The 25,000-nt window shown below is 40.4% G+C and overlaps 1 protein-coding gene across 1 annotated transcript; it reads left to right on the forward strand.

The window, feature by feature from the left end:
• The first annotated feature begins 1,623 nt into the window (after window positions 1-1,623).
• On the forward strand, window positions 1,624-24,720 carry LOC109933360 (TPX2 microtubule nucleation factor). Its single transcript, XM_048593320.1, has 10 exons — window positions 1,624-1,790; window positions 6,926-7,028; window positions 8,314-8,427; window positions 9,053-9,145; window positions 10,048-10,184; window positions 11,319-11,476; window positions 16,792-16,969; window positions 22,017-22,152; window positions 24,074-24,293; window positions 24,613-24,720. Exons 1-10 carry the CDS (start codon window positions 1,628-1,630, stop codon window positions 24,718-24,720), a joined length of 1,410 nt encoding a protein of 469 aa, XP_048449277.1. The 5' UTR covers window positions 1,624-1,627.
• Window positions 24,721-25,000: the final 280 nt, after the last annotated feature.

A 25,000-nucleotide genomic window follows, 5' to 3' on the forward strand; every position in this document is an offset into this window, starting at 1 on the left:
ATTAAAAGGTGCCGCCCCCCCGCCAAGATTAACAACCCCTCCCGCATCAACAACATTTTTTTTTCTGTTCCACTCCTCCCAAACATTAACAACGCCTAGTCCCCTCTCACCTGCCCCCCGCTGTGAGGACAGTGTTCTTTCTCGCTGTGTTGCATGCAAGATTAGAGCGGGAAATATTTAAGAGGACACGGGTCACTTTGGCACAAATTATGTTCCCACTTCACCAAAATCATCTGCCCCCCTCGTATTTTCTTTGATTTTGCTTGACGGCTCTTCATCTGTGACACTTTCAGTTGATCAAATGCCTGTCCTATTTTGGAGGAGATTGCTAGGTCTCAGTATTTTTTTTTTCTCTGCTTTGTTAAAAGTTTCTTTTTTTTTCCCAAATAGTTATTAAGTTATGGTCAGTTCTGGATGCTGCACGCAGTTTAGATCTTCCCACTCCCACCCTCTTTCCCCCTAGTTATGTCGCCACTAGTCGAAAAGATTATCTTCATAGCTTAATCAAAGAAGCACTGTTTTCCTGAGGTTGTTAAGTGTTAAATGCAGTACTCCAGATGGATCTCCCTCTCCACCCCCAGCTATAGAAGTTTGAGTAGTTCTCATTGTACAGGAAATCCTAATTACAATGAACGAAAGTTAGGTGGATTGGCGATGCTAAATTGCCCATAGCGTCCAGGGGTGTGTAGGTTAGGTTGATTAGCCATGGGAAATACAGGGTTACAGGAATAGGGTAGGCAGGTGAATCTGCGTGGGATGCTCTTTGGAGAGTCGGTGTGGACTTGTTGGGCCTGGTTCTACACTGTAAGGATTCTATGATGTATCATCTTCAGTTTAACTGTGCAGACTACACGCACCCCTCTTCTACCTGACCTGAGAGTTTCTTGAAATTCTGTTTTTGATTTGAATATCCCCACTTCTGTATTCAAGTTCTGTAGCTAATAGTTGAGCTTCTATCAATCTCTTTAAATTTAATGTTGATCTTGCTCTTTGTGCACCTTCTCTGCAGCGGTAACATTGTATTCCTCACTCAGCCTAATGCACTTTGCATGGTATGATCTGCCTGTACTGCACGCAAAGCAAAACTTTTCACTGTACCTAGATACATCTGACAAATTTTTAAAAAATTTCAAGGGCTTAACTTGAGATCCATTTAGGCTGCTTTTTGACTCTTCAGATGCTTGTACACTTTCATTTGAGCTACCAGTAACTGGCTACTGCCACATCTCTGGCCGTTGCTTCTGTTTTTGATAGGAGAACTCTTGATGTGGCTTTCAGCCGCTCTTCTGAGTTTTCATGTGTCCATCTTTTTTCTTATTCCTTTATTTTCTCTTAGGATTTGGCCTTCTTTTATTCCTAAAGGATGTTGAACATTTGGTTAGATTGGAAGAGGTACAGAATCTAATTTGAGCAGTAGGCACCTGTCTGATTCTGCCTCCAAACAAACACTCTAGGTTGCTCCTGTTCTGTGTTTTCAAGGCAAACTGATACACTGCCTGCTGCCCTTTGTTCGTATTGAGCATTGAAATGAAGACACTGGTCCAATGTGGGTATTGCAGAAAAGATTGACCCTTGGAAATGCTTTAGTATGAATTATGCAAACCCGTTTTTTTTAAAAACATTGATTATGTTGTCTCCTCTTATACTAGATCAGCAAATTGAGCAAGTTGGAATGACTTCGGGAGTTCCTGTCACCCAAACTCAGGCTTCAACAAAAACTTCGCAGGAGCTTTCTTGTGATGAACCAAACTCTGTATCAAGTGAACTCCATGAAGATAGTACATCTACACGTAAGAATTTGATTTTTTAAATTTTTTTCTTTTTAGTATCACACACAGGATTATGCGAAATTAACTTCCCCCAGTCAACACTGTATGCAGTGACTTGTACCTTACACAAGAGATGGGATATTTCAAACATGTGAAGTGTCTAAAATAGCTACAGAGGTAGTATTGGATAGGGTCTGTACTTCAGGTTGATAGGCACCATGACTGCATGAGATGTATGCCAGGGTACTGAGGAAAATGAGTTTAAATTGTGGAGTTACTGGCTTCATTTTCTAGAAGCAAATTACTGCAGATGCTGGAATCTGGACTGAAAACAAATTGCTGGAGATCACCGTTCAGCTCTGAAGAATCATGTAGACTTGAAACGTTAGCTTGCTTTCTCTCTGTGGATGCTGCCTGACCTGCTGTGATCTCCAGCAATTTTTGTTTTCAGCTCCATTTTTTAGTTCTTCATAGATTGAGGTGGTGCCAGAGACATGGAGAATTACAAACTTTATACTGTCCATAAAAGCTGTGAAGATAAGCACAGCAGCAGGTCTGTCACTTTGATTGTGGTAGTGGAAAAGCTTCTAGAAATGATGTGAGCCAAAAGAAATAACAGGGTGATCAATGTAAATGAGAGCAGTTGTTCAAGCACAGTATGTGATAGGATTTTGAAAGCGGTCTCAAGCCCATATTGGCAGAGGTGAGTTGTAACCTGTAGTGAAAATTAATGAGATATGTCTTTAACACCTGGGGAGGATTTGCTGAGAAATCAATGATATTGCTCTTGATTGCACTTGCTATTGTAGGTGAACTGTTTGTCTATTTACTATATAATGTAACAGAAATAAGATTTGTTTTTAATAGATTGTATGTTGTATAGTAGAATTAGTTTGTTCAAACAATGGAATCCTGTGGCTTTATTATCTTAAAAAAAATCTCCATGATCTCTGCTTAGTGTCAGATTTTACAGCATGGGGAAAAGTCTTCAGCCCATTGTGTCCTTGCAGGTTATTGAGCATCTACCTACTCATACTATTTTCCAGTACTTGGGTTTCCAGCTTTGTATACCAAAGTGCTTCATGTGACAATCTGAATGCATCCCAAGTGTTGTGATGGTTCTACATTCATATCTAAATCAAAATGTATGCTATTCAATGCCTCCCTTACTGTTTGTAATGTGGCACGCCATTGGACACAGGCTTCCAGTCACACAAACCTTTGCCAAATCGCCTTGCCTGTGGTTTCCATGGATTCTTAACACCTTGACCTATCTTCCATGTAACCGCTGGTCAAAAGCATCACTGACATTCATGTAGATTACATTCCCTGCATTACCCCCATCCATACATTTAGTCACCTCCTGTAGACTCCATCAAACCTGTCAGACATGATCTTCCCTTGACAAACTCATGCTGACTATCCTGGATTAATCCTTACCTATCCAATTAGACTGAAGGACTTGGAACAAGTTAGGAGAGTGGGCAAACAAGTGGCAATTGGAATATAATGTAGGAAAGTGTGAGTTTATGCATTTTGATAGGAAGAATAGAGGTGTAGATGTCAATGGGGAAAAAACTTTGGAAATCTGAAGCACAAAGGGATTTGGGAATCCTAGTTCAGGATTCTGTTCATGCTAACATCCAGATTCAGTTGGTATTTAGGAACACAAATGCATTGATTTCAAGAAGGCTAGAATACGAGAGCAGGGTGTACTGCCAAGTCTGTATAAGGCTCTGGTCGGACTGCATTTGGAGCACTGTGCGCCCCTTCTTTAAGGAAGGATGTGCTGATGTGGGAGGGTGTCCAGAGAAGGTTTGCAAGACTTATCCTGAGCGTGATGGGCTTGTCATTTGAGGAGTGACTGAGGAAGATGAGAGCACGAACGTATTGCTGGAACTGCATAAGATACTGCTTAGGCTGCAGCTAGAGCCTTGTGTACAGTTCTGGTCACTGCATTATAAAAGGACATGCATTTCTTCTATAGTCTGTCTACAGAAGTTAAAAGAATGTTGCCAAAGCTTAAATTGTAATTGAGGATAGATTACATAGGAATGGGTTGTTTTCCTTTGGTACATCAGCTGGAGGTCAACAAAATAGAGAGGGTTGGATATAGTGGACAGGGAAAAAGTTCCTTCCCTTAGTGGAGAGGTCAGTTACCAAGCAGAGCAGATTTAAGACCAGGATTAGAGAGGACATGAAGAGAAGAAATTTCACCAGAGGGTGGCGGGTGTAGAGAATTCGTTGATCAGTTTGATGGTTAAGTTGGAAGCCTTCAACTCATTAAAAAGGAATTTTGATCTACACTTGAAGTGCTGTAACATGCAAGGTCAATTGCTAGAAAGTGGAATTAGAATAGATGGCTAGTTTATTCAACTGGCTGGGACACGATGGACTGAATGGCTTCTTTGCTGTAATATTCATTTTTCCTCCAGGTAAATAGAATCATTGGACCATAGCAGTGTGAATCCAAGATTAGCATTCTAATCTTAAACAAGCAATGTATGAGGACATGAAAGTCAAGCTATCCAAAATGAACTGGAAAAATCAGTTGTGATTGATCAGTAGAGATGCTATGGCAGATGTTTAAGGAAATATTTCAATGCACAGGCTATTGTCCAATGAGAGAGAAATCCTAATAGGAGGACCCATCATCTGAGAAATATTAAAGATCATACCAAACATCAAGAAGCATATTGTGCAAGTTTGGATGGCAGGTTTGAAGATTAGAAAGAATAATTAATTTTAAAAAAGAGGAAGGGATAAATGATGGTGAAAATTTGGAACATGAGAAAGCTAGTTCAAAATATAATGCCTCACTGGCTTAGCACACTGGAAAACAAGCCCTGCTAATCCTAGAGATGTCACAAAAATTTTGAAAAGGTATGCAGACATTTGCCAATTTCCCTGACTGAAAACCAGGTTGAGACAGCATGAATCACGTTTCTGTATTTAACAAAAATTGTGTATTACAAGTAACTAGTCTTTAGCTACAAGTAAACAATTATGAACTATTAGCATATCACTTTTGTTAAATCACAGACACCTTGAGGCTTCCAATGATTTGCAGGAGGAACAGGTTCTAGTTCAGTGATAAAAGCTCTTTAACTTATTCATTTAAAAGTCACAGCTTCCAGCAACAGCTTATCCAAACAGACTTATCATTCGCCGACCCAAACTGTTCAGCAACCTGAGAATCAATCACATTGTTATTGGTGCCTACCAACAATAGGTCACTACTCTGCAAGCCAACCAGCTACTTGTCATGTAAGATAACAAGGTGTAGAGCTGGATGAACACAGCAGGCCAAGCAGCATCAGAGGAGCAGGAAGGCTGACGTTTCGGGTCTAGACCCTTCTTCAGAAAAAAACTTGTTGTCATATGTTCACATTTTTTTGAGTTCCAGCACGTCTGCCACCTATACCTCAACTACTGCTTGAAGAAGCAGTTTGTTAAATGATGCTTGCAATGAGTATCAAGTTACTGGCTTTCTAAACAATAGCAACCCTCTAGCCAACCTTGTTTTAAAACCATTTTCTTCTGATTTTCAATCTGCAATTACAAATAGAAAAATAAAAAGACAGTTTATGATGCAAATGGGTAATAAGTAATTGGATATTTAATGAGGAAAGAGCTCGACTGAGTCAGCATTGGGATGACAGAATAAGTTTAGGCATTTATAAATGGAAAATGAGGTAGCAGATGATTCAAAGAAGCTTTTTGCTTTAGTCTTCGAGAGGATGCAAGCGATCTCAGAAATAGCTATAAATTAGGACATCCTTCTTGTAGCAGGCAGACCAGAATTGAATGCAGTATTCCAAAAGTGGCTGAACCAATGTTTTGTATGGCTGCAACATGACCTCTCAGCTCCTACATGCAATACACTTACGAATAAAGGCAAATGTGCCAAACGTCATCTTCACTATCCGCCTGTGACTCCACCTGCAAAGGAACTGAGCTTGCGCTCTAAGGTCTCTTTGTTCAGTAACACTCCCTAGAACTTTACCATTAAGTGTATACATCCTGCCCTGATTTGCCCTAACAAAATATACACCTCACATTTATTTAGGTTAAATGCCATCTGCCACTTGGCCCATCTGATCAAAGTTCATTTGTACTCTGAGATAACCTTTGCTGTCCACTACACCACCACTTTTGGTGTCATCTGCAAAATTATGAGACCTATGATCAGCAATCCTCTACCACCACCCTCTGTCTCCTACCATCAAGCCAATTTTGTATTCAAATGGCCAGTTCTCCCTGTATTCTGTATGACCTAACCTTGTTAACCAGTCTACCATGTGGAATTTTGTCGAACACCTTTCTGAAATTGATATAGTCTGTCCACTGGGAAAATGTTCATTCTGGTAGGAAGAGTTGAAAAGAAATATGTTCTCTAAATGTTGAGAGATTGTAGAACTTTAAAACTCAGGTGTTCTAGTATACAAGTTGCGAAAAGCTACTTTGTAGGTGTAACAAGTAATTAGGAAAGCTTAAAAGAATTGAATGTATGACGAAAGGTATGTAGTTATGCTTCAATTGTACAATTTTAAATGCTGTTCTGAGGAAGGGTCATTGTTTCTCTCCACGGATGCTGCCAGACCTGTTGAGTTTCTTCAGCAATTTCTGTTTTTGTACTTGGCTGGAAAGAGATAGGGTGATGAATCAAGCCTGTCATAGAATCCCTACAGTGCGGAAACAGGCCATTTTGGCCCATTGAGTCCACACTGACCGTCTGAAGAGCATCCCACCCAGACCCACCCCCTACCCTATTCCCCATAATCCTGGTTTCTGAAATAGTGCCATGGGAGCTTTTGTTTTCACTTGAGAGAACAGATGGTTTAATGTCTCTTTTGGATGATGCAGTACTTTGTTAGAACTGCATTTAAGTGTTAAGTTTTAGTTTCTGCATTAACCTCCACTTCCTAACACTAGTGGGTGGTCCTACCAAGTCACTGCTGAATACTTATAGATTCAGTGCAAGCTAAATCATGTTGTATAGTTAGAATTATGCAATTGTGTGGTCTTGAATTACTGTGAAATACTTTTGAGTTTGAACTGCAGTTCATTTAGGGAAATAACTTTTGAAAATATGCTTGCTAAATTCCTTGTTGTTCGGGGCTTTTCTTCCCCCCCACCCCCCCACCACCTTTTAGAAGATACTACTAATAGACCTCCGCATAATCTGGTTACTACCTTGGAAGCATGGAAAGACAACTCCAACAAGACTATTCCTAACAAAGCAGCGCCACTAAGGAGGCAAGTAATAAATTTGTACAAATGTATGACTGCTCCTGGTTACAACCTGTGGCTTGTTGGTTGCAGGGGCAAGGTACAGTTGGTGCCATTTTAGCTGTGATGATTTCTGGTACTAAGTTGAGACTGGCGATGTACAGCTGTGAATGCTTTTGTTCAACATTAGTGGCAGCACAGAAACAGACCCTTTGGTCCAACTCATCCATGCCAAGCAGGTTTCCTAAAGGGAGCCTAGTCTTATTTGCCTGCAGTTGGCCCATATTGCTCTAAACCTTTCCTATTCCGATACATGTCTTAAATGTCATAATTGTACTCACCTTTGCTACTTCCTCTGTTACTTTGTTCCATTTACTCACCACCATTGAAAAAGTTGCCCCTTAGGTCCCTTTTAAATCTTTGCCTTCTCCCCTTAAACCTATGCCCTCTAGTTTTTGACTCCCTGCACCCTGGGGAAAAGACCTTGTCTATTCACCCTGTCCATGCCCCTCATGATTTTATAAATCTCTATAAGGTTTACAAGATCACCCCTCAACCTCCAACCCTCCAGGGAAAATAGCCCCGGTCTATTCAGCCTCTCTATAGCTCAAAGCCGGCAAAATCCTTCTAAATCTTTTTTGAATACTTTCAAGTTTCACAACATTCTTCCTATAGCAAGGAGACCAGAATTGCATGTAATATTCCAAAAGTGGCCTAATCAACATCCTGTACAGCTGCAACCTGACCTCCCAACTCCTATACTCAATGCACTGACCAATAAAGCCAAATGCTGCCATCACTATCCTGTCTACCTGGAACTCCACTTCTAAGGAACTACGAACCTGCATTTCAAGATCTTTGTTCGGCAACACTCCCCAGGACCTTACCGTGAAGTATATAAATCCTGTCCTGATTTGCGTTTGCAAAATGCAGCAGCTCATGTTTATCTAAATTAAACTCTCATCTGCCACTCCTCGGACCATTGACCCATCTGATCAAGATCCTGTTGTACTGAGGTAACCTTCTTTACTGTCACTACACCTCCAATTTTGGTGTCTAATAAAAGATTGGGTATGAAATTTGTTTAATGACAAGTGACTTTCCGTGCAGCTTGAATATTTTCTGATTGCAAGTACACAATACATGGGAATGAATGCAAGCGTTTAGAAACAAACCAATGAGAAATTACTGGTCCTTCAAACCCGGGCAATGTGTTGAAATGCCTAAGTACTGACATGACAGTGACTTTTAATTGTAGCATTCTACTACCTTTTGTAGGTCCTAACTTGTTTAAAATTTCAATTTTCACCAGATCGACCCGACGAACATCTGAACAATTAAGAAAACAATTGGGCAAAATTAGAGATGCAAGAATCTCTAAGGAACTGGAATCTTCAGAGCCTCCGGTGAACAAAAAAGCCAAACTGTGAGCTGCTTTATTTAAATTTGCTCCTCTTTGAAGGAATTTGAAGGGTTATGGGTTTGATGGGGGGTGTGCAGGAGGAGAGTGAGTGTTTGGTCTCCTACTTGACCACTAAGGTTGTTCTCATCTTTCCCTTATATATTTCTGTGCCTGATGATGCAACGAATGTTAGAATGGTTATGGGAGAACAGCAAACTTCCAAGTCGGTATCTTTCTACTTTGAGCAGGGGTTGTAAAATGCTGCATGTACCTAATGATAGAATCTCAAGTTATTGGTGGCTGCTTGTTCTTTTACGATGTATGCTGTGGAAACAGGCAATCTTTGCCAAATTTAAGGTTTCCTGGGAAGTTTTCAAATGAGGTATGCATTGTTTACTTAATGTGTTGGCTGGTATTGCAACCATATTTCCACTGCAAAATAGAGTTGCGATGTTGTCAATATTATTCTGCTTTACTGGTTTTCTGAAAGTTTGTCATGTTGAAGAGCTCGCTAAATTTGCTTGATAGCCATTTTAAGCTTGTTTCTGTAAAACAGATGTACCTAGCCAACAACAACTTGGTTTGAGCTGTATTGCTGCAGAGGAATAAATCAAAAAACTAAAATATTCCCTTTTTGTATTAAATATAGGGCTCTGACTGGGAAGAGCTCTGGGAGTAGACCAGGGAGTGTATCTCGGACTCGAACTAAATTGACTTTGCCAGGCACACCAACAGTTCTCAAGTAAGTGTTATTGTTGAAGAATACACCTCCATGTCTTGGGTCTTTGTGTTTTCCTTGACGTTTTATAGCAAGTTCTGGAGAGATTTGCATTTGGCTTATACCGCTTGTTTTGTGAATTGTAAATTTGATCCCTAATGTCTCAATTGCAATTCAGTATTCTGAAATCTTAAAAAGCACTAGGTGACTGCACTAGTCTGTTCTCTCGTCAATGTACCATTTTACTTATCCAATACAGCAACTGAGTGTACTATGCAAATATATTCAGGCTGGATGCTGATTATGTAGTTGTAACCCCTCCTGACTCCCAAAGCCCATTGACCATCTACAAGTCACAAGTCAGAAACGTGATGGAATACTCATTCGCCTGGATAGGTTTAGCTACAACAACACTCCAGCTTGACACTATCCTCATTTGATTGGCACCCTTTCCACCACCTTCAAGATTCGGTCTCTCCTTCACTGATATTTAGTGACAACAGTGTGTGCCATCAACAAGATGCATAACAGAAACTCAAGTTTATTTTGGAAGCATCTTCTAGACCTACATCTTCACCACCTTTTAAAAGACATGGGCAGCAGATGGACGGGAACACTACCTGCAAGCTGTTTGAGACATGTAACATTCTGACGTAGAACTGTAATCACCCTTGACTGTCGCTGGGTCAAAATTCTGGAACTCCCTAACAGTGTTGGGGTGAAATCCATCAATAGTCTTCAATGTTTCAAGATGTTGGCCTTCTATAGGCCAATTGGGGATATGTAATAAATTCTGACTGAGTCAGTGATCCCATATTAAAAAAAAAAAAAAAAAAAATTTTAATAAATGGAATAATTTGAAAACATCTTAGCACATTGGCAACTGAGATTTTATAGATAGTGACTCATCGATTTTTATTCTACAGGAGGAAGCAACACATGGGGTCAAAAGGGAAAAGCACAGAAGAGTTGGAGATGGAAAAAATTGCTCAATTTCAGAAAGAAATAGCAGAGCAGAGAAAACTTAATGAGGAATCACTGAAACTGGCCATATCTGGTGCAGGTACACTAAGCAAGCTAAGGTTGGAAGGAGAATTGTATTTCCCTCTTTGCACAAGCTAGATGCGGTAATTCAGCATAACGTGAACTGTTATCGCAATTGTCTTTCAGGTAATTTTGATAGCAGGATTGTTGATTGCAAGCATCAATCTTTCCCACTTACTAACAGAGAAATTATGTAGTTTAGTTTCCCTTCTGAGTCTGCATAACTCGTGACGCCCCATGCCATGAAGCTTTGCGGACCCTTTAGTTGATTTTATCAACTGAATCACTAGAGAAAGCTAAAGTTCAAGTTTTATGCCAATGCAGAAACTGAATCTAATGCATGTTAAAAGATGCCCCTCTTCAGTTTGTTTTGGTTTCGTTTTACAATATGGCAACTATATCCTGCAGCCTCATTATTTGCACTTGTTTATTGCAATCTGATATATTCATTGCAAGGACATGCCATTAAGTACTTCTATAGCTTCTGGGCTGTTAATGGTAGTTATCTTTAGGAGCTTTTTTAAAAGCTGCACAACTGTGTTTAAATGTTGCAATATAATCTTTGTTACTAGCTGAATATGCTACCTCAAATGGGGCAATTTGAGAACAGATGTGCGCTACCAACTCTTTAAAGCTATTTACTATTTTCAAAGCAAATTCTGTAGCATTGTGAAGATTACACTTTTTCTGCAGTATTAAGTTCCTCGTGGTCTTTCTCTGCAGCTGTATCCCATGTAATGTTGCTCAATTCATGGAAGCACGTCTGGTCCCTTTTTAAATTATTTTGTGTGGCTACCTGGGCATGTTTTCATGTGCATAACCTGTGAGACTTTTTTTTTTTGGATTTTTCTCCAAACTGCATATTTGGATAACAACATGAAATTTATTATACACACTTGTAGCAGATTAATAAAATACCTACTCTCACCAGCCTGAGACACGGGTGAATATTTAATGACTTTTGCTTTGCTACAAGTAACAATACCTTCTGCTAGTCCCATGAAATAACTGCTTAGGTTGTCCTAAGATTGTTTATCTTAAATCCTTTAGTTTTAAAAAAAATTGTGTTTTTGTCTAAATGTAGTATCCTATACACCATCAAGAAGGGTACTGTTTAATGTACTAGTTCCAGCTTTGATTTTTGCCTTTTCAGGTCAGAACAAGAAAAGAACACACATCCCACCTACAAAACCAATGGATATCAAGTTTCACACAGATGAACGCATTAAAATGCACAATGAAAGTCAAGTGGACAGAGTATACAAGGAAGTAGACTTCACCAGTGAACTACGTAAACATCAGCAATTTCCTGTGAGTAGTTTATTGCCACTAGATCTATGGATTGCACGTAGTATTATGATGAGCAGGTAGCACAAAGTAGGTGGAAAGTATTGGATTAATTCTGTTTCACTCTTTCCCTAGTGGTGGTTGAGCATGTTTTAAAAATGGAAATATTAATTGAATTGAAATTAAATGCATAAGCAGACAAATCATTCCACAAGCAATGTTTCTGTCTCATTTTTGCTTTTACTCCAACTGTTGGGTGCTTGATGCAATGTTATCATAATTATTCTGGCTTGTGTGCCTCTAAAGATTACTAATAGTAACCATTCTCGAATCTTGATGGATTTATCTGGCTTTCATTATCAATGTCAAGCTTGTGTTTATCATTCCTTGCTTGGGACTTGCCTGAAGGAGCCATCTTTACATCTTATGAAACCCACCGCAGCCCTACTGCATCAAATGTTTCTTTGGTATATGTTATGACTGAGGTTGCGCACTGGAAATTTAAATCCCTGTACTCCTGGAGTGGCCACAAGTTGAAAATTTTATAAAGTATGCAAAGTTCCCAAATTTGCCTAGCCTTCTGACTTGTCAGTGAAAAACCACAGCATAAAACCACTACTGTAGGAAAGAGAAACTGTGGCTGCATAGTTGTTGGTAGACAAGCAGATCTGTCATTGGTAACTGGTCACTGGTCACTGGTTTGTAGATACATAGCTCAATCAACTTGCTAACAAAAAAATGCATCTGTACGCTCCTTTTGTCAAACTTTGATTACTGCTTCTTCACAGTTGATTTGTAATGTCTGGCATGGGTGTCCGACTACTTGTTTTCAAAATTGCAGCCACTCTTTTTCAAACGATGATTTTTAAAACTGCTGTATTCTGGTTTCATCCCATAGTTTTTAGAAGCAGAAAATAAAAACACATGGTCCTTGCATGTAAAATACACTTGGCCAGTTCTATTCCCTTCTAAGTATGAGAGCAGATTATTACAAAGCGGACAGTCGACACCTGGGCAGGACTGGAATCAATGTCCTAGGGGCTGCTTTTGCTCATGCTGTTGGGGAGGGTTTAAACTAATGTGGCAGGGGGATGGGAACCAAAAGAGGAAGTTAGTGGACAGTAAGGAGGTAGTAACTGAAGCCTGTAAGGAACTAGATAATGAAGTCAGTGTGACTAAGGGGAAGAGGAGGCAGAGAGCAGATGATGAACTCAAAGGGACAGGTGGTCTGAGGTGCATTTGTTTTAATGTGAGAAGTGTAGTAGGTAAGGCAGATGAACTTAAGACTTGGATTAGTACCTGGGAGTGTGATGTTATTGCTATTACTGAGACTTGGTTGAGGGAATGGCAAGATTGGCAACTCTATATCCTGGGATATAGATGCTTCAGGCAGGATAGAGAGGGAAGTAAAAGGGGTGGAGGAGTTGCATTACTGGTCAATGAGGATATCACAGCTGTGCTGAAGGAGGGCATTATGGAGGGCTCAAGCAGTGAGGCAATATGGGCAGAGCTCGGAAATAGGAAGGGTGCGGTAACGATGTTGGGGCTGTACTACAAGCCTCCCAACAGCGAGCGTGAGAGAGGGGCACAAATATGTAGACAGATTATGGAAAGATGTAGTAGCAACAGGGTGGTGGTGATGGGAGATTTTTAATTTTCCCAACATTGACTGGGATTCACTTAGTGTTAGGGGTTTAGATGGAGCAGAATTTATAAGAAGCATCCAGGAGGGTTTTGTAGAGCAGTATGTAAATAGTCCAACTCGGGAAGGGGCCATACTGGACCTGGTGTTGGGGAATGAGCCCGGCCAGGTGGTTGAAGTTTCAGTAGGGGATTACTTTGGGAATAGTGATCACAATTCTGTAAGTTTTAGAATACTGATGGACAAAGACGAGAGTGGTCCTAAAGGAAGAGTGCTGAATTGGGGGAAGGCCAACTGTAGCAAAATTCGGCAGGAGCTGGGGAATGTGGATTGGAGAATGTTGAAAGAAGTAGGACCAATCTGAAACGAGGAATTAAGAGGGCTAAAAGGGTCATGAAATATCTTTAGCAGACAGGGTTAAGGAAAATCCCAAAGCCTTTCATTCGTACATGAGGAGCAAGAGGGTAACTAGAGAAAGGGTTGGCCCACTCCAGGACAAAGGAGGGAAGTTATGCAAGGAGTCAGAGAAAATGAGTGAGATTCTTCAATGAGTACTTTGCGTCGGTATTCACTGAGGAGAGGGACATGATGGATGTTGAGGTTAGGGATAGATGTTTGATTACTCTACTCTAGGTCAAGTCGGCATAAGGGAGGGGGCGGGGGGGAAGTGTTGGCTATTCTAAAAGGCATTAGGGTGGACAAGTCCCCAGGTCCCATTGGGATCTATTCCAGGCTACTGAGGGAAGGGAGAGAGGAAATAGCTGGGGCCTTAACAGATATTTTTGCAGCATCCTTGAGCACGGGTGAGGTCCCGGAGGACTGGAGAATTGCTAATGTTGTCCCCTTGTTTAAGAAGGGTAGCAAGGATAATCCAGGTAATTATAGACCAGTGAGCCTGACGTCAGTGGTGGGGAAGCTGCTGGAGAAGATACTGAGGGATAGGATCTATTTACATTTAGAAGAAAATGGGCTTTTTAGTGATAGGCAGCATGGTTTTGTGCAGGGAAGGTCATGTCTTACCAACTTGATAGAATTCTTTGAGGAAGTGACAAAGTTGATAGATGAGGGAAGGGCTGTAGATGTCATACATGGACTTCAGTAAGGTGTTTGATAAGGTTCCCCATGGTAGGCTGATGGAGAAAGTGAAGTTGCATGGGGTCCAGGGTGTACTAGCTAGATGGATAGAGAACTGTCTCCTGTTGCCCAACCAGAGTTGTAGTGGAAGGGAGTTTCTCAAAATGGAGAACTGTGACCAGTGGTGTTCCACAGGGATCTGTGTTGGGACCACTGTTTTTTGTGATATACATAAATGATCTGGAGGAAGGTATAGATGATCTGATTAGCAAGTTTGCAGATGACACTAAGATTGGTGGAGTAGCAGATAGTGAAGGGGACTGTCGAAGAATGCAGCAGAATATAGATAGTTTGGAGAGTTGGGCGGAGAAATGGCAGATGGAGTTCAATCCAGGCAAATGCGAGATGATGCATTTTTTTGAAGATCCAATTCAAGAGCGAACTATATGGTAAATGGAAAAGCCCTGGGAAAAATTGATGCACAGAGATCTGGGTGTTCAGGTCCATTGTACCCTGAAGGTGGCAATGTAGGTCGATAGAGTGGTCAAGAAGGCATACGGTATGCTTTCATTCGTCAGATGGGGTATCGAGTACAAGAGTTGGTAGGTCATGTTACAGTTGTATAGGACTTTGGTTCGACCACATTTGGAATACTGCATACAGTTCTGGTCGCCACATTACCAAAAGGACGTGGATGCTTTGGAGAGGGTGCAGAGGAGGTTCACCAGGATATTGCCTGATATGGAGGGTGCTAGCTATGAAGAGAGGTTCAGTAGATTAGGATTATTTACATTAGAAAGATGGAGGTTGAAGGGGGGACCTGATTGAGGTCTACAAAATCATGAAGTGTATAGACAAGGTGGATAGCAAGAAGCTTTTTCCCAGAGTGGGGGACTCGATTACTAGGGGTCACCATTTCAAGGTGAGAGGGGAAATGTTTAAGGGAGATATGCGTGGAAAGTTCTTTACGCAGAGGGTGGTGGGTGCCTGGAATGCGTTGCCAGCGGAGGTGGTAGAGGTGGGCACGATAGCGTCGTTTAAGATGTATCTAGACAGATACATGAATGGGCAGGGAGTAGAGGGATACAGATCCTTGGAAAATAAGCGACAGGTTTAGATAGAGGATCTGGATCAGCGCAGGCTTGGAGGGCCAAAGGGCCTGTTCCTGTGCTGTAATTTTCTTTGTTCTTTGTTCTAGAATGGCTGTGAAAATTAAAGAGAACATAAAAATCTTCATCTGGCATGTAAATGAAGTGTATAATTATAGGTATTTTTTAAAACAACCTGTTCAGATGTGTTATGACACACCTCTTGGGAAGGTGGGACTTGAGCATAGACACACTGGCCCAGAGGTAGGGGCACTAGCACTGCACTACAAGACTGCCTAATGGGAACAAAGCATCTTTCCCCACAGTCAAATGTCAAAGCACTGTTGATATGTCTGTAATTTTTGAACTGGGGTTTTTTTTTTTTTGCCTGTTAGATGAATGTGATGACTATACTACAGAACTGTTCAGATTTAAGGTTTTGGGTGAGAGTTGCTAGATGAAATGTGGGGAAGAACTCTTTTGTGTGACGAGTGGTGAAGATCTGGGGTGGAGACAAATAATCTCTGAATTTGAATTTGAGCAAGGAAATTCAATGGCGACTTGAAGGAAACAAACTTGTAGGGCTATGGGGATCGAGTGGGAGGGTGGGATTGACGAGAAGCTCCAAGGACAGCCACCTTAGGCTTGATGTACAAAATGGTCACCTCCTGTGCAATGAAATGACAACCATTTTCCAGTTGCCTTTTTGTGCTGCGATCATGGAGTTTGCTGGGCTAGGGAACTATCGGTCAAGTTGATATATCTCTTATTGGCTGATTTTATGCAGATAACAACATTCATTTGTCTGTTAAGTCCTGCATTGTGCTGCTGCTTTTTTTTGTTTTGGTGCTCTAATGTTGTGCCTTGGAAGTACAGAGGCAATGCCAAAGTACTAATCATAACTTGGGAAAGTTCTAGTTCTTAAATGTTTTGGCTGACTTTCGGATTGGTCTTGGTCCATTCAGTTCTATAAGTTAACACCATCTGCTGCCAACTGTGGCTCAGTTAGTAGCACTCACGTGAACCTGAATATTGTGCACAAGTGCCACTCTGGACCTCCTAATATGAAAACCAAAGTTGACACTTCAGACAGCACAGCACTCACTTTGTACTGCATTGAGGTGCCATCATTTAGATGAGTTGATTTAACCAAATGCCCTTTCCATTCCCTCAAGTGGCAATATTTTGAAGAGCCATGAGTTATCCTGTGCCCTGGCCAATATTTATCTCTTGGTTGACATCCCATTGAATGATGTTTTGTTCATTTTTGACGTTGCTGTTTTGAAGCTTGCTATGTGCAAATTAGTTTTTCCTATATTGCAATAGTAAAAAAAGTGCTGTTTGGTTGTAAAATGCATGGGAATTATTTGTGATTGTGAATGGTGCTATTAAGTACAAGCCTCTTTTTCCCCCTTTTTTTAGTTTTGACCCAGAATTGAACCGGTTTGAAGTGTTGGCAGCTAACCATGTCGATTATATATTAATTTGCAATATGTACTATCTGCTTTCATTCATCCTGACCACTTGCTGTACAGATGCGTGGACACAAAGGAGCTACGGTACCAAAGCCTTTCAACCTGTCATGTGGGAACAAAAGAAAGCATGAGGCTACAAACAACCAAGAATATGTTTCTCTGGCACAGCAGGTGGAAGCATTTCAGTGTCGCACACCATCGCGATACCAGCTGAGGAGCAGTCATCAGGTAGAAGAAGGTAATCTGAAATTTCCCCTAATTTTAAACAGGTGACTAAATCCTAAAATAACCAATTTTGCCTTTAAAGATTAATGTGCCTAACTGCCACATATCCTTGTTTTTTCCAGATTCTTTCAACCATGTTTGGTAGATCATCTAGCTTAGAATTTAATTCTCAACAAGATCACCTCCTGTATTGGGTGATTGTACTAAAAGAGCACATTAGCTTCTAGTAGAACAGTTTTCCTTGTACTTCAGATTTAACAGCACAACTTTGACTTTTTTTTTGAGGTGACTGAGAACAGTAGACAGTGATAATGCATTAGAAATAATTTATCTGCATTGTTAAAAAGCATCGATATTTTACCCTGTAATATACTAATGAATGAGGTCCAGGAACATGGAGAATGGATTGCTAGCTGCCTTTTGAGTTGAAAAACAGTGGGAGTAATAGGTAATTATACAGTGTAGCTGAAGTCAGGATGCATGTCCTACAAGGGTCCACACTGGAAACACTGCCACTCATAATTGACTATTTAATATCTTGTACATAAATTTTGGATTCAGAGACATAATTTATGGATGGCACCCAATGGATGAAGTGAGTGGGTGATGGTTAATACTGAAGAAGGCTACAACAAATTGTGGATATGTTTGTTTGTTTTTGTTTGTTTATAAACTTGGCAGAGTGGGCAATAATTGGTCTACCCTAAAGAAATTGTGCATTTGTTGTTTTGTCACTTGCAAGGTGTCAATGTAGGTGAAGTAGAGGAACAAAGATCTCAAAAGTGCAAATGCATTGATCACTAACAGTTGGGCAAGACCATAACAGAGCTAACCAAGCACTAATGCTTTGTTTGTTGAGAAGGGGAATTGGAAAGAAGGGAAGACATTGGAAAATTTGTATTTAATCTTGGTTAGACCTCCCATTTTAATAACAATGGCATATAGTATCTAAAGAATATTGAGGCACTAGTGAGGATATATAGAAGCATTGTATGGACAGTGCCTGAAATGTAGGGTTATACATATAATGGAAGGATCTACTTCCCTTCTCTGGGCATTCAGCCGCTCCAAGGATCCATGATTGGAAGTCACTGCTATGCACAGACCTTGAATGACTGTGCAGCAGGAAAGAAAATTGGACTAAGCACCACTCGGGAGTGACCAAACAGGTGTTTTCAAAACAATATAAAATTTTGGTGGAGTGGATGCAGTCTTGTGGGGAAGAGCGTAACTAGAGGCTATCAATGTAAATAATCTCCAATACACCCAATGGGGAAATTTAGAAGAAACTTTTGCACTCTGAAATTGTGTGTGTGAAACTTCCTATCTGAATGTTGAGGAGACCATGATAGCTGTATTTTAAGAGGAAGCTATACAACTGTGTGGGAAACTGAGGTTGAGAGGGACTTGGAAAGGAGGGTGCTCAAGTAGAGAATAAATGCCTGTATGGACCTGCTCCGTTAAATGCCCTGCTTCAGTATCAACTATTAAGAATAATTCCAAACTGATTTTAAGGGCTTTTGATGCATTGCTTTTGGTCTCCTCGTATTCTGACATTACTACCTTGTACTAGTTATGCTCAGATTCTGGGCAATTTTCCAGACTGGATAACCCCAAACTCTTAATATCCTGGCTCCACTTTTTTTATTCAACCACTCCCTCTGGGAGTTTATTTAAGTTAATTTCAAGGATCCCTTTTTCTTCCAGACCAAATGGAATTTGGCTCCATTTTTAAAGAACGCATAGCCAGGATTTTTTGAATTGCAAAATTGAAATGCAAAAAGAAGTACTAGCACAACACATGTAATTAGAAATGAGTTGTGTCCTAAAAGTAAAAGTTGTATGCTTTAGCTGATCTTCATGAAAAGTTCAATGTTGTGGTCATTGTTAGATTGCACTGTTAGTGTTGATTTTTGCAGTTGAATAGTCAATTTTCAAAATCCTTTGTTTGGTAGGCTAACTAAAGTTCCTGATTTTTTTTTTTCGATTGATTTACAATACTTTTGAGAAAGAAGTCATCCATTATTTACCTCCCGTGCAGGGGTGTTTATTGGCTGTTCTAAAACCTTGACTTCCACAGAATACTAGACACATTCTAGTCCATAGCTTAACACACAAACTGGTGTTGAAGTTCTCTTTTAATACTTTCTTGCCTAGTCCTGGAAAGGAAAACCACAAAACTGCCAGCGTCCTTCGTGAGTTGCTTTAGTCATTCTGCACACTGTAAACTGCCATGCATTTATCCCCAAGAGTCCACCTGTTTTCAAACTATTTATTCTACTTGTCTTTACCAGACCTCCCAAATGCTTTTTCTCCTTTCGTGCTCCATCTTGATGCCTCTCCCTCTGCTAAATTAGTTTGTCTTCCTACGTGTTCTAAATCTCCTTGTGGTTACTGGTCCCAGCCGTGTAATGGCACAACCCATCCATGTTGCACAGAGAAGCCTGTAATGTTACCTGCTGATTGAAATATGTAGTACAGGGAGTGTTACTGTTGAAGTTGCAAGTGATATTTTCATGTCTAATGTAAAACTGTACTGTGGAATGTTGCATACTCTCAACATGTCATTGTCAGAAATTAAAACAGACCTCTCCAATAATTCCTTGTTTCCTGCCCATCTGAAAATTCCAACTATCTAAGTACTCAGTTAACAGACATCTATCAGCTCCTAAATAAGAGAAATTCAATGGAATTTCCACTGTGGAATGACTGGTTGACCGAACCCAATCCCTTTTTCATTCCTGTTCCCTTTCTGACTCTGTCTGTCTGAGGAACCTGTATGGTCCAGAGGTTTGAACATGACCGAGTTTGTGTCTAGACTGTATCAATATGGAGCCATTTAAACTTTATTCATGTATGGTAACTTGTTTTCATTGGAACAAACCATAGCTAATCTGCTCACTCCTGCATTCCATATCCTTTTCTGTTCAGATATTTATGCAATTTTTCTTGTACCAGTGGACTCTGCCTCAGCTACTCCTTTTGCAAAGCATTCTAAGTTCCCACCAACTGGCCAGCTGGGTCATGTTAGCTATATTTGAAATCTAGTGTAAACTACAAATGTATTGTCTTTGGCACTGACGCTGAAGTTGACAAACAGCCCAGGTCTGCTTTGAATATTTGAAACTTAGATTGTGTGCACTGCACACACATTCCTGATTTAAAACTACGTTGCAGGGACTGGAGGGTTTGAGTTATAGGGAGAGTCTGAATAGACTGTGGCTTTTTTCCTTGGAGAGGTGGATGCTGAAGGGTGATCTTGTAGAATCATGAGGGGTATGGATAGGCTGAATAGCAATGGTCTTTTTCCTTGGGTGGGGGAGTCCAGAACTAGAAGGCATAGGTTTTAAGGTGAGACGAAAAGTTTGAAAGGGACCTGAGGGAAACCAAACTTTTCACACAGCTGGTGATGCGTGTATGGGATGAGCTGCTACATGAAATGGTGGAGATGGGTACAAATACAACATTTGAATGGTATATGAATGGGAATAGAAATGCTGGCAAATGGGACTAGGTTGGGTGAGTTCGACTGATGGGTTTGTTTCCATGCTGTATGAATCTATGACTAACCTAGAAAGGGACAAAGATCAGTTGGCCTCACTCAGCCATGTTGCAAATGAACATCATAACTGCCCCATGTTATCAGATCAAGCCCTTGATAAAGGGTGACCAAGATGCATCCTGGCAAGCTTTTCCTATAGAACAGTATTTGCTGCTTTTCAGGAGTTTTGAATTTTCTTAGTGTTTGCTGCAAGTGCAGACTTGCACAAACTGGGATCTTATTCAAAAGATGTTTAAGGGAAAAGACCTTCAAATATCTAGCCTAGATTTAAGTTTGTCTAACCGGACATATCTACTCACTGACCCTAAGCTGCTTGCTTAATATACTTTGTTCACATACGCAGTAGCTAACTCCTTCATTTTAATAACCACATTGCCTCAAATCCATATTGTTGATTATTTTGTTTAAAAAAAAAGAGACAGCTGAGTCTAATGTGACATATTTTACACTAGATATTGGCCTTCCTCTGAACCTTTTTTGAGTCTCCAACTGCAGCATATGAATAAAGAGAAAGAGTTAGCCACTTGGCCCGTCAAGCCTGCTCTGCCATTCAGTAAGATCCTAACTGATCTGATTTGAATCGCAACTCTACATTCCTGTGTACTCCCAATTTTAGCTTTACATCTCCTTAATAATCAAGAAACTATCTACCTCTGCCTTAAAAAGAAACTTAAATTCTGCATCCACTGCCTTTTTGAAGATCATAGAATCTCTACAGTGTGGAAGCAGGCCATTTGGCCCATCCACTTCACTTCAACTCTCCGAAGAACATTCCACCCAGTCCCACACCCCTGTCCCTATCCCCATAACCCTGTTTGCCATGGCTAATTCACCTAACCTACACGTCCTTGAACAATATGGGGTAATTTAACGTGACCAATTTACCTTGCCTGCACAGATACTCCATTGTCTTAAATGGTTGCCAGCTTTATTTTAAACAATGACTCCTAGTTCTAGATGCTCCCCTAAGAGGAAACATCCTTTCTTCATCCACCTGGTCAAGTTCTCAGGATCTTGTGTTCCTTTTTTTCTGTCCTAATACCCTGTCATCCCTCTATCCTAAGGACTGGATCTAACTACTTGTTGGAACAATTCAATATTTGGTTTCAACCAATTTCTGGAGTAGAGAATTCCACAGGTACACCGCTCATGCTCTCCCTCAGTGAAAAAATTTCTCCTCCTATCAGTCCTAAATGGTCTACACCGTATCGTCAGACTGTGTGACCCTTGGTCCTGGAGTCCCCCTGTTATTGAGAACATCCATCCTGCATTTACCCTGTCTAGTTCTGTTCGAGTTTGAGATCTGAGATCACCCCCCCACCAAACTTCAAACCACGCATATAGTCAAACCAATCTAGTATTACTAGTTTTCCTGATTACTTGAAGATTGCTACATTTGAGGACCAGAATTAAAAACATTTATTGATTTTAAAATCTAATCAAGGTTGCACAAAGTCACTGATTTGCAAGATGAAGATTTATTGTATTCTCTCCCAAGGTCATTGCAAGGTCTCTGAAAAGACCAAGCTAACTAGACCACATACTCCCATGCTGGCAACTAAGACCCGTGCTCGGCCAACAACTTGCAAGAGTACAGCTGAAATAGAAGCTGAAGAACTGGAGAAACTACAGTCGTAAGTGTGTGGTTTCAAAAGCCTAGAATGTTTCCCTACGTTTTTCAATATTTTAGAGCTGGTGCACCAAGTTTCCACTTGACAAGTATTTTGTCAGATTTGCAATTAGGATTTTCTCTTTCAAGGTTGATCACTGGAATATGTGTGAAGATTTAGTTTGTAAATTGCAATATTGGAACTGTTGGATCCTGAAATTGTTAAGTTACACACCTCTGGTCTGATTTGTTTGAATGTAGGGTGGAGTCCATTCTTTTTGTTACTTATTTCCGTGTGCTATGAATGTCCACTTGAATTTTGTCAATCTCTCGCTGGCTTTCTTAGATCTATGTAAAGTCCATCCTTGTATGTGGATAGCCCTGACTGAAGCTACAAATGGCTGTTCAGGCTTTTGAGCTTGTAGAACTGTGGAATCAGCCAGTTAGCTTTCTAAGTCCTGGTATCAGTCCTGCTGGAATATGGAATAATGTCGCTCTTCCAGTTTAGTTTGTATTTTTTTAAAAACTACATCCACTAAACTAAATAAGGTTGAAGCCCCTTTGTTTTACATGCATCAGGCCTAAGATGCAAGAAAAAGGGACACAAATTTAAATAGCATAAAATAAAACAAGCAACCGTCAATCTTCCTTCTCTGACCAAGCGGACTGTTAAGGGCATTGCCAGCAGAGTTTAGCTGTCTCCAAAGCCCTATTGTTTCTTAGATTAAAATGCTGCACGGTATGTGCAAATCCTTTGCATACATAGAACAGGATCCTGTATGTTAATATCATATTTGCTAAGAATTACACTGAAACCAACTAAATGTTATCAGTTGGGTTCACATTCACACATACTAGGAGCTTTATGCATTAACACAGGATCCTGTTTTATGTAGACAAAAGGAATACAAGTGCTGAATCTTAGAGGAGCATAAAGAAGGGTTATGGAGACTGCCAATCTCTGGTCATGGGAAAGCAATCAAAGTCTATTTGCTTGGCTCTAAGATTGGTTAATTATTCCTGCATAGTGTTAGATCCAGTGATGGTCATGTCAAGGAGGAATGGTTAAAATCTCACATTGGAGATTGCCAGGCAATGGCTCGTTTTTAATGCCAATTATTAGATAATAACCTAATAATTAGATCAGGTTTTGGTACGTATGGAAACGGACTGTTGCTGTATATAAGGAGTCATAAAAGATGCTGAATGTTGTGTATTCATCAGTTAATTTTAAATCTGAGCTTACTTAACAAAAATTTCTGAGGTATGAAGTTAGTCCACAGATCAGCCATGATCTCCGTTGAGGCTTGAGCAGAATGGTCTACTCCTGTTCCTGTCAGTGAACATGTCCACTTGTGACCTCACGATTTGAGGTAAGGTCACTGTTGCAGCTCAACATGCTTGAGTCCAAGGCAACAATGTGCAATGTTGTCCTGGATCTGAGACAATTGATAGTCAACAAACATAACCATCTTCCTTTGTCCTTAATTTGACTCCAACAACTGAAGGGTTGTGCCCCACCCCCACCCAGATTCCCACTGAATGCAGTTTGCTTGATGTGATAAATGCTGCTTTAATATCTAAGGTATTCCCTCTCACTCGGATAATTGTAGCCTTGGACAAACATGAAGCCAGGAACTGGGTGCCCCTGATGGAACTTGAATTGGGCATCATTTTAGCAGGTCATTGCCAAGTAAGTGCAGCTTGATTGCACTGTTGACCACTCCTCTAACATTTTGCTGATCAGGCTTCAGAGTTGAGGCCTTGAGTAGATGGTTAGAGGGAACATAGAGAACACCGGTCCATTTGGACTTTTCTCCTTGGATATTCAGTGAAAGTTAAGTAACCAATTACAGTTTCATGTTGAAATGTTAGGGATCCAAATTAGTGATTATTGAGAGAGATTGGACCGGAAATTAATTCAGACCTGATTCCTGCTTTTACAGGTACAAATTTAAAGCCCAGGAAGTAAATCCCCGACTTCTCGAGGGAGGCCCCATTCTTCCAAAGAAGCCACAAGTTAAGGAACCAACAAAAGCTATTGGTTTTGATCTGGAGATAGAGAAGCGCATCCGTGAGAGAGAGGAAAACAGAAAGCCGGAAGAGGCAGAGGATCACAGTTTCCACTCGCGTCCTTGTCCTACTAAGATACTAGAAGATGTAGTGGTAAGCTTTCTTCTGTTTCTTTACTCTGCAAGGAAAATGGGGAGTTTCAAGTGTTTATTGTAATATGAGAATTAATTCCTAGGTTCTGTACAGCAGGAAAATCTGGCTCTGAACTACCCAAAGTTATAATTTTTAGATGTTTTATGATAGTTGGTTAATTGGATCATTCAAGGGCACCTTCCCTTTGATTGGAGGTTGCTGTTCTTTGAGCTAAAGCAATATTTCGTCAAGTTCCTAACCTGTTGATTCATTTCATTTGTACAAAAATAATTTTAATTGCATGTGGTTTGTTTCACAACCCATGAATACTTTCTTGCAGGGAGTTCCAGAGAAAAGGCTGCTACCCATAACCATGCCTAAATCCCCAGCTTTCACAATGAAGAACAGAGTGAGAATTCCACGCAAGGAGGAGAAGGTAAGAACATAGATTATAATCTAATAATAGATGACAAATAAAAGTTCAGGCCCTCTTCTGACTATTACAAATACAAACTAATTTACTCATGCTTCATTTTGAAAGCGACAAAGCAATCAGCTGCCACCATATAATTTTAGAAATGTTCAACATGAAAGGAGGCCATTTGGCCTGATGCACACTGCCAGGTAGTAACCATAGCAGTAACTTGTTTAACAACAACTTTTTAATGTAATGGAACATCCCAAGGTATTTCACAGTAGCATTGTAAAGCAAAAGAATGATACTGAAT

Source organism: Rhincodon typus, unplaced genomic scaffold, assembly GCF_021869965.1.
Source record: "Rhincodon typus isolate 14 unplaced genomic scaffold, sRhiTyp1.1 hic_rhity00002662, whole genome shotgun sequence".
NCBI lineage: Eukaryota > Metazoa > Chordata > Chondrichthyes > Orectolobiformes > Rhincodontidae > Rhincodon > Rhincodon typus.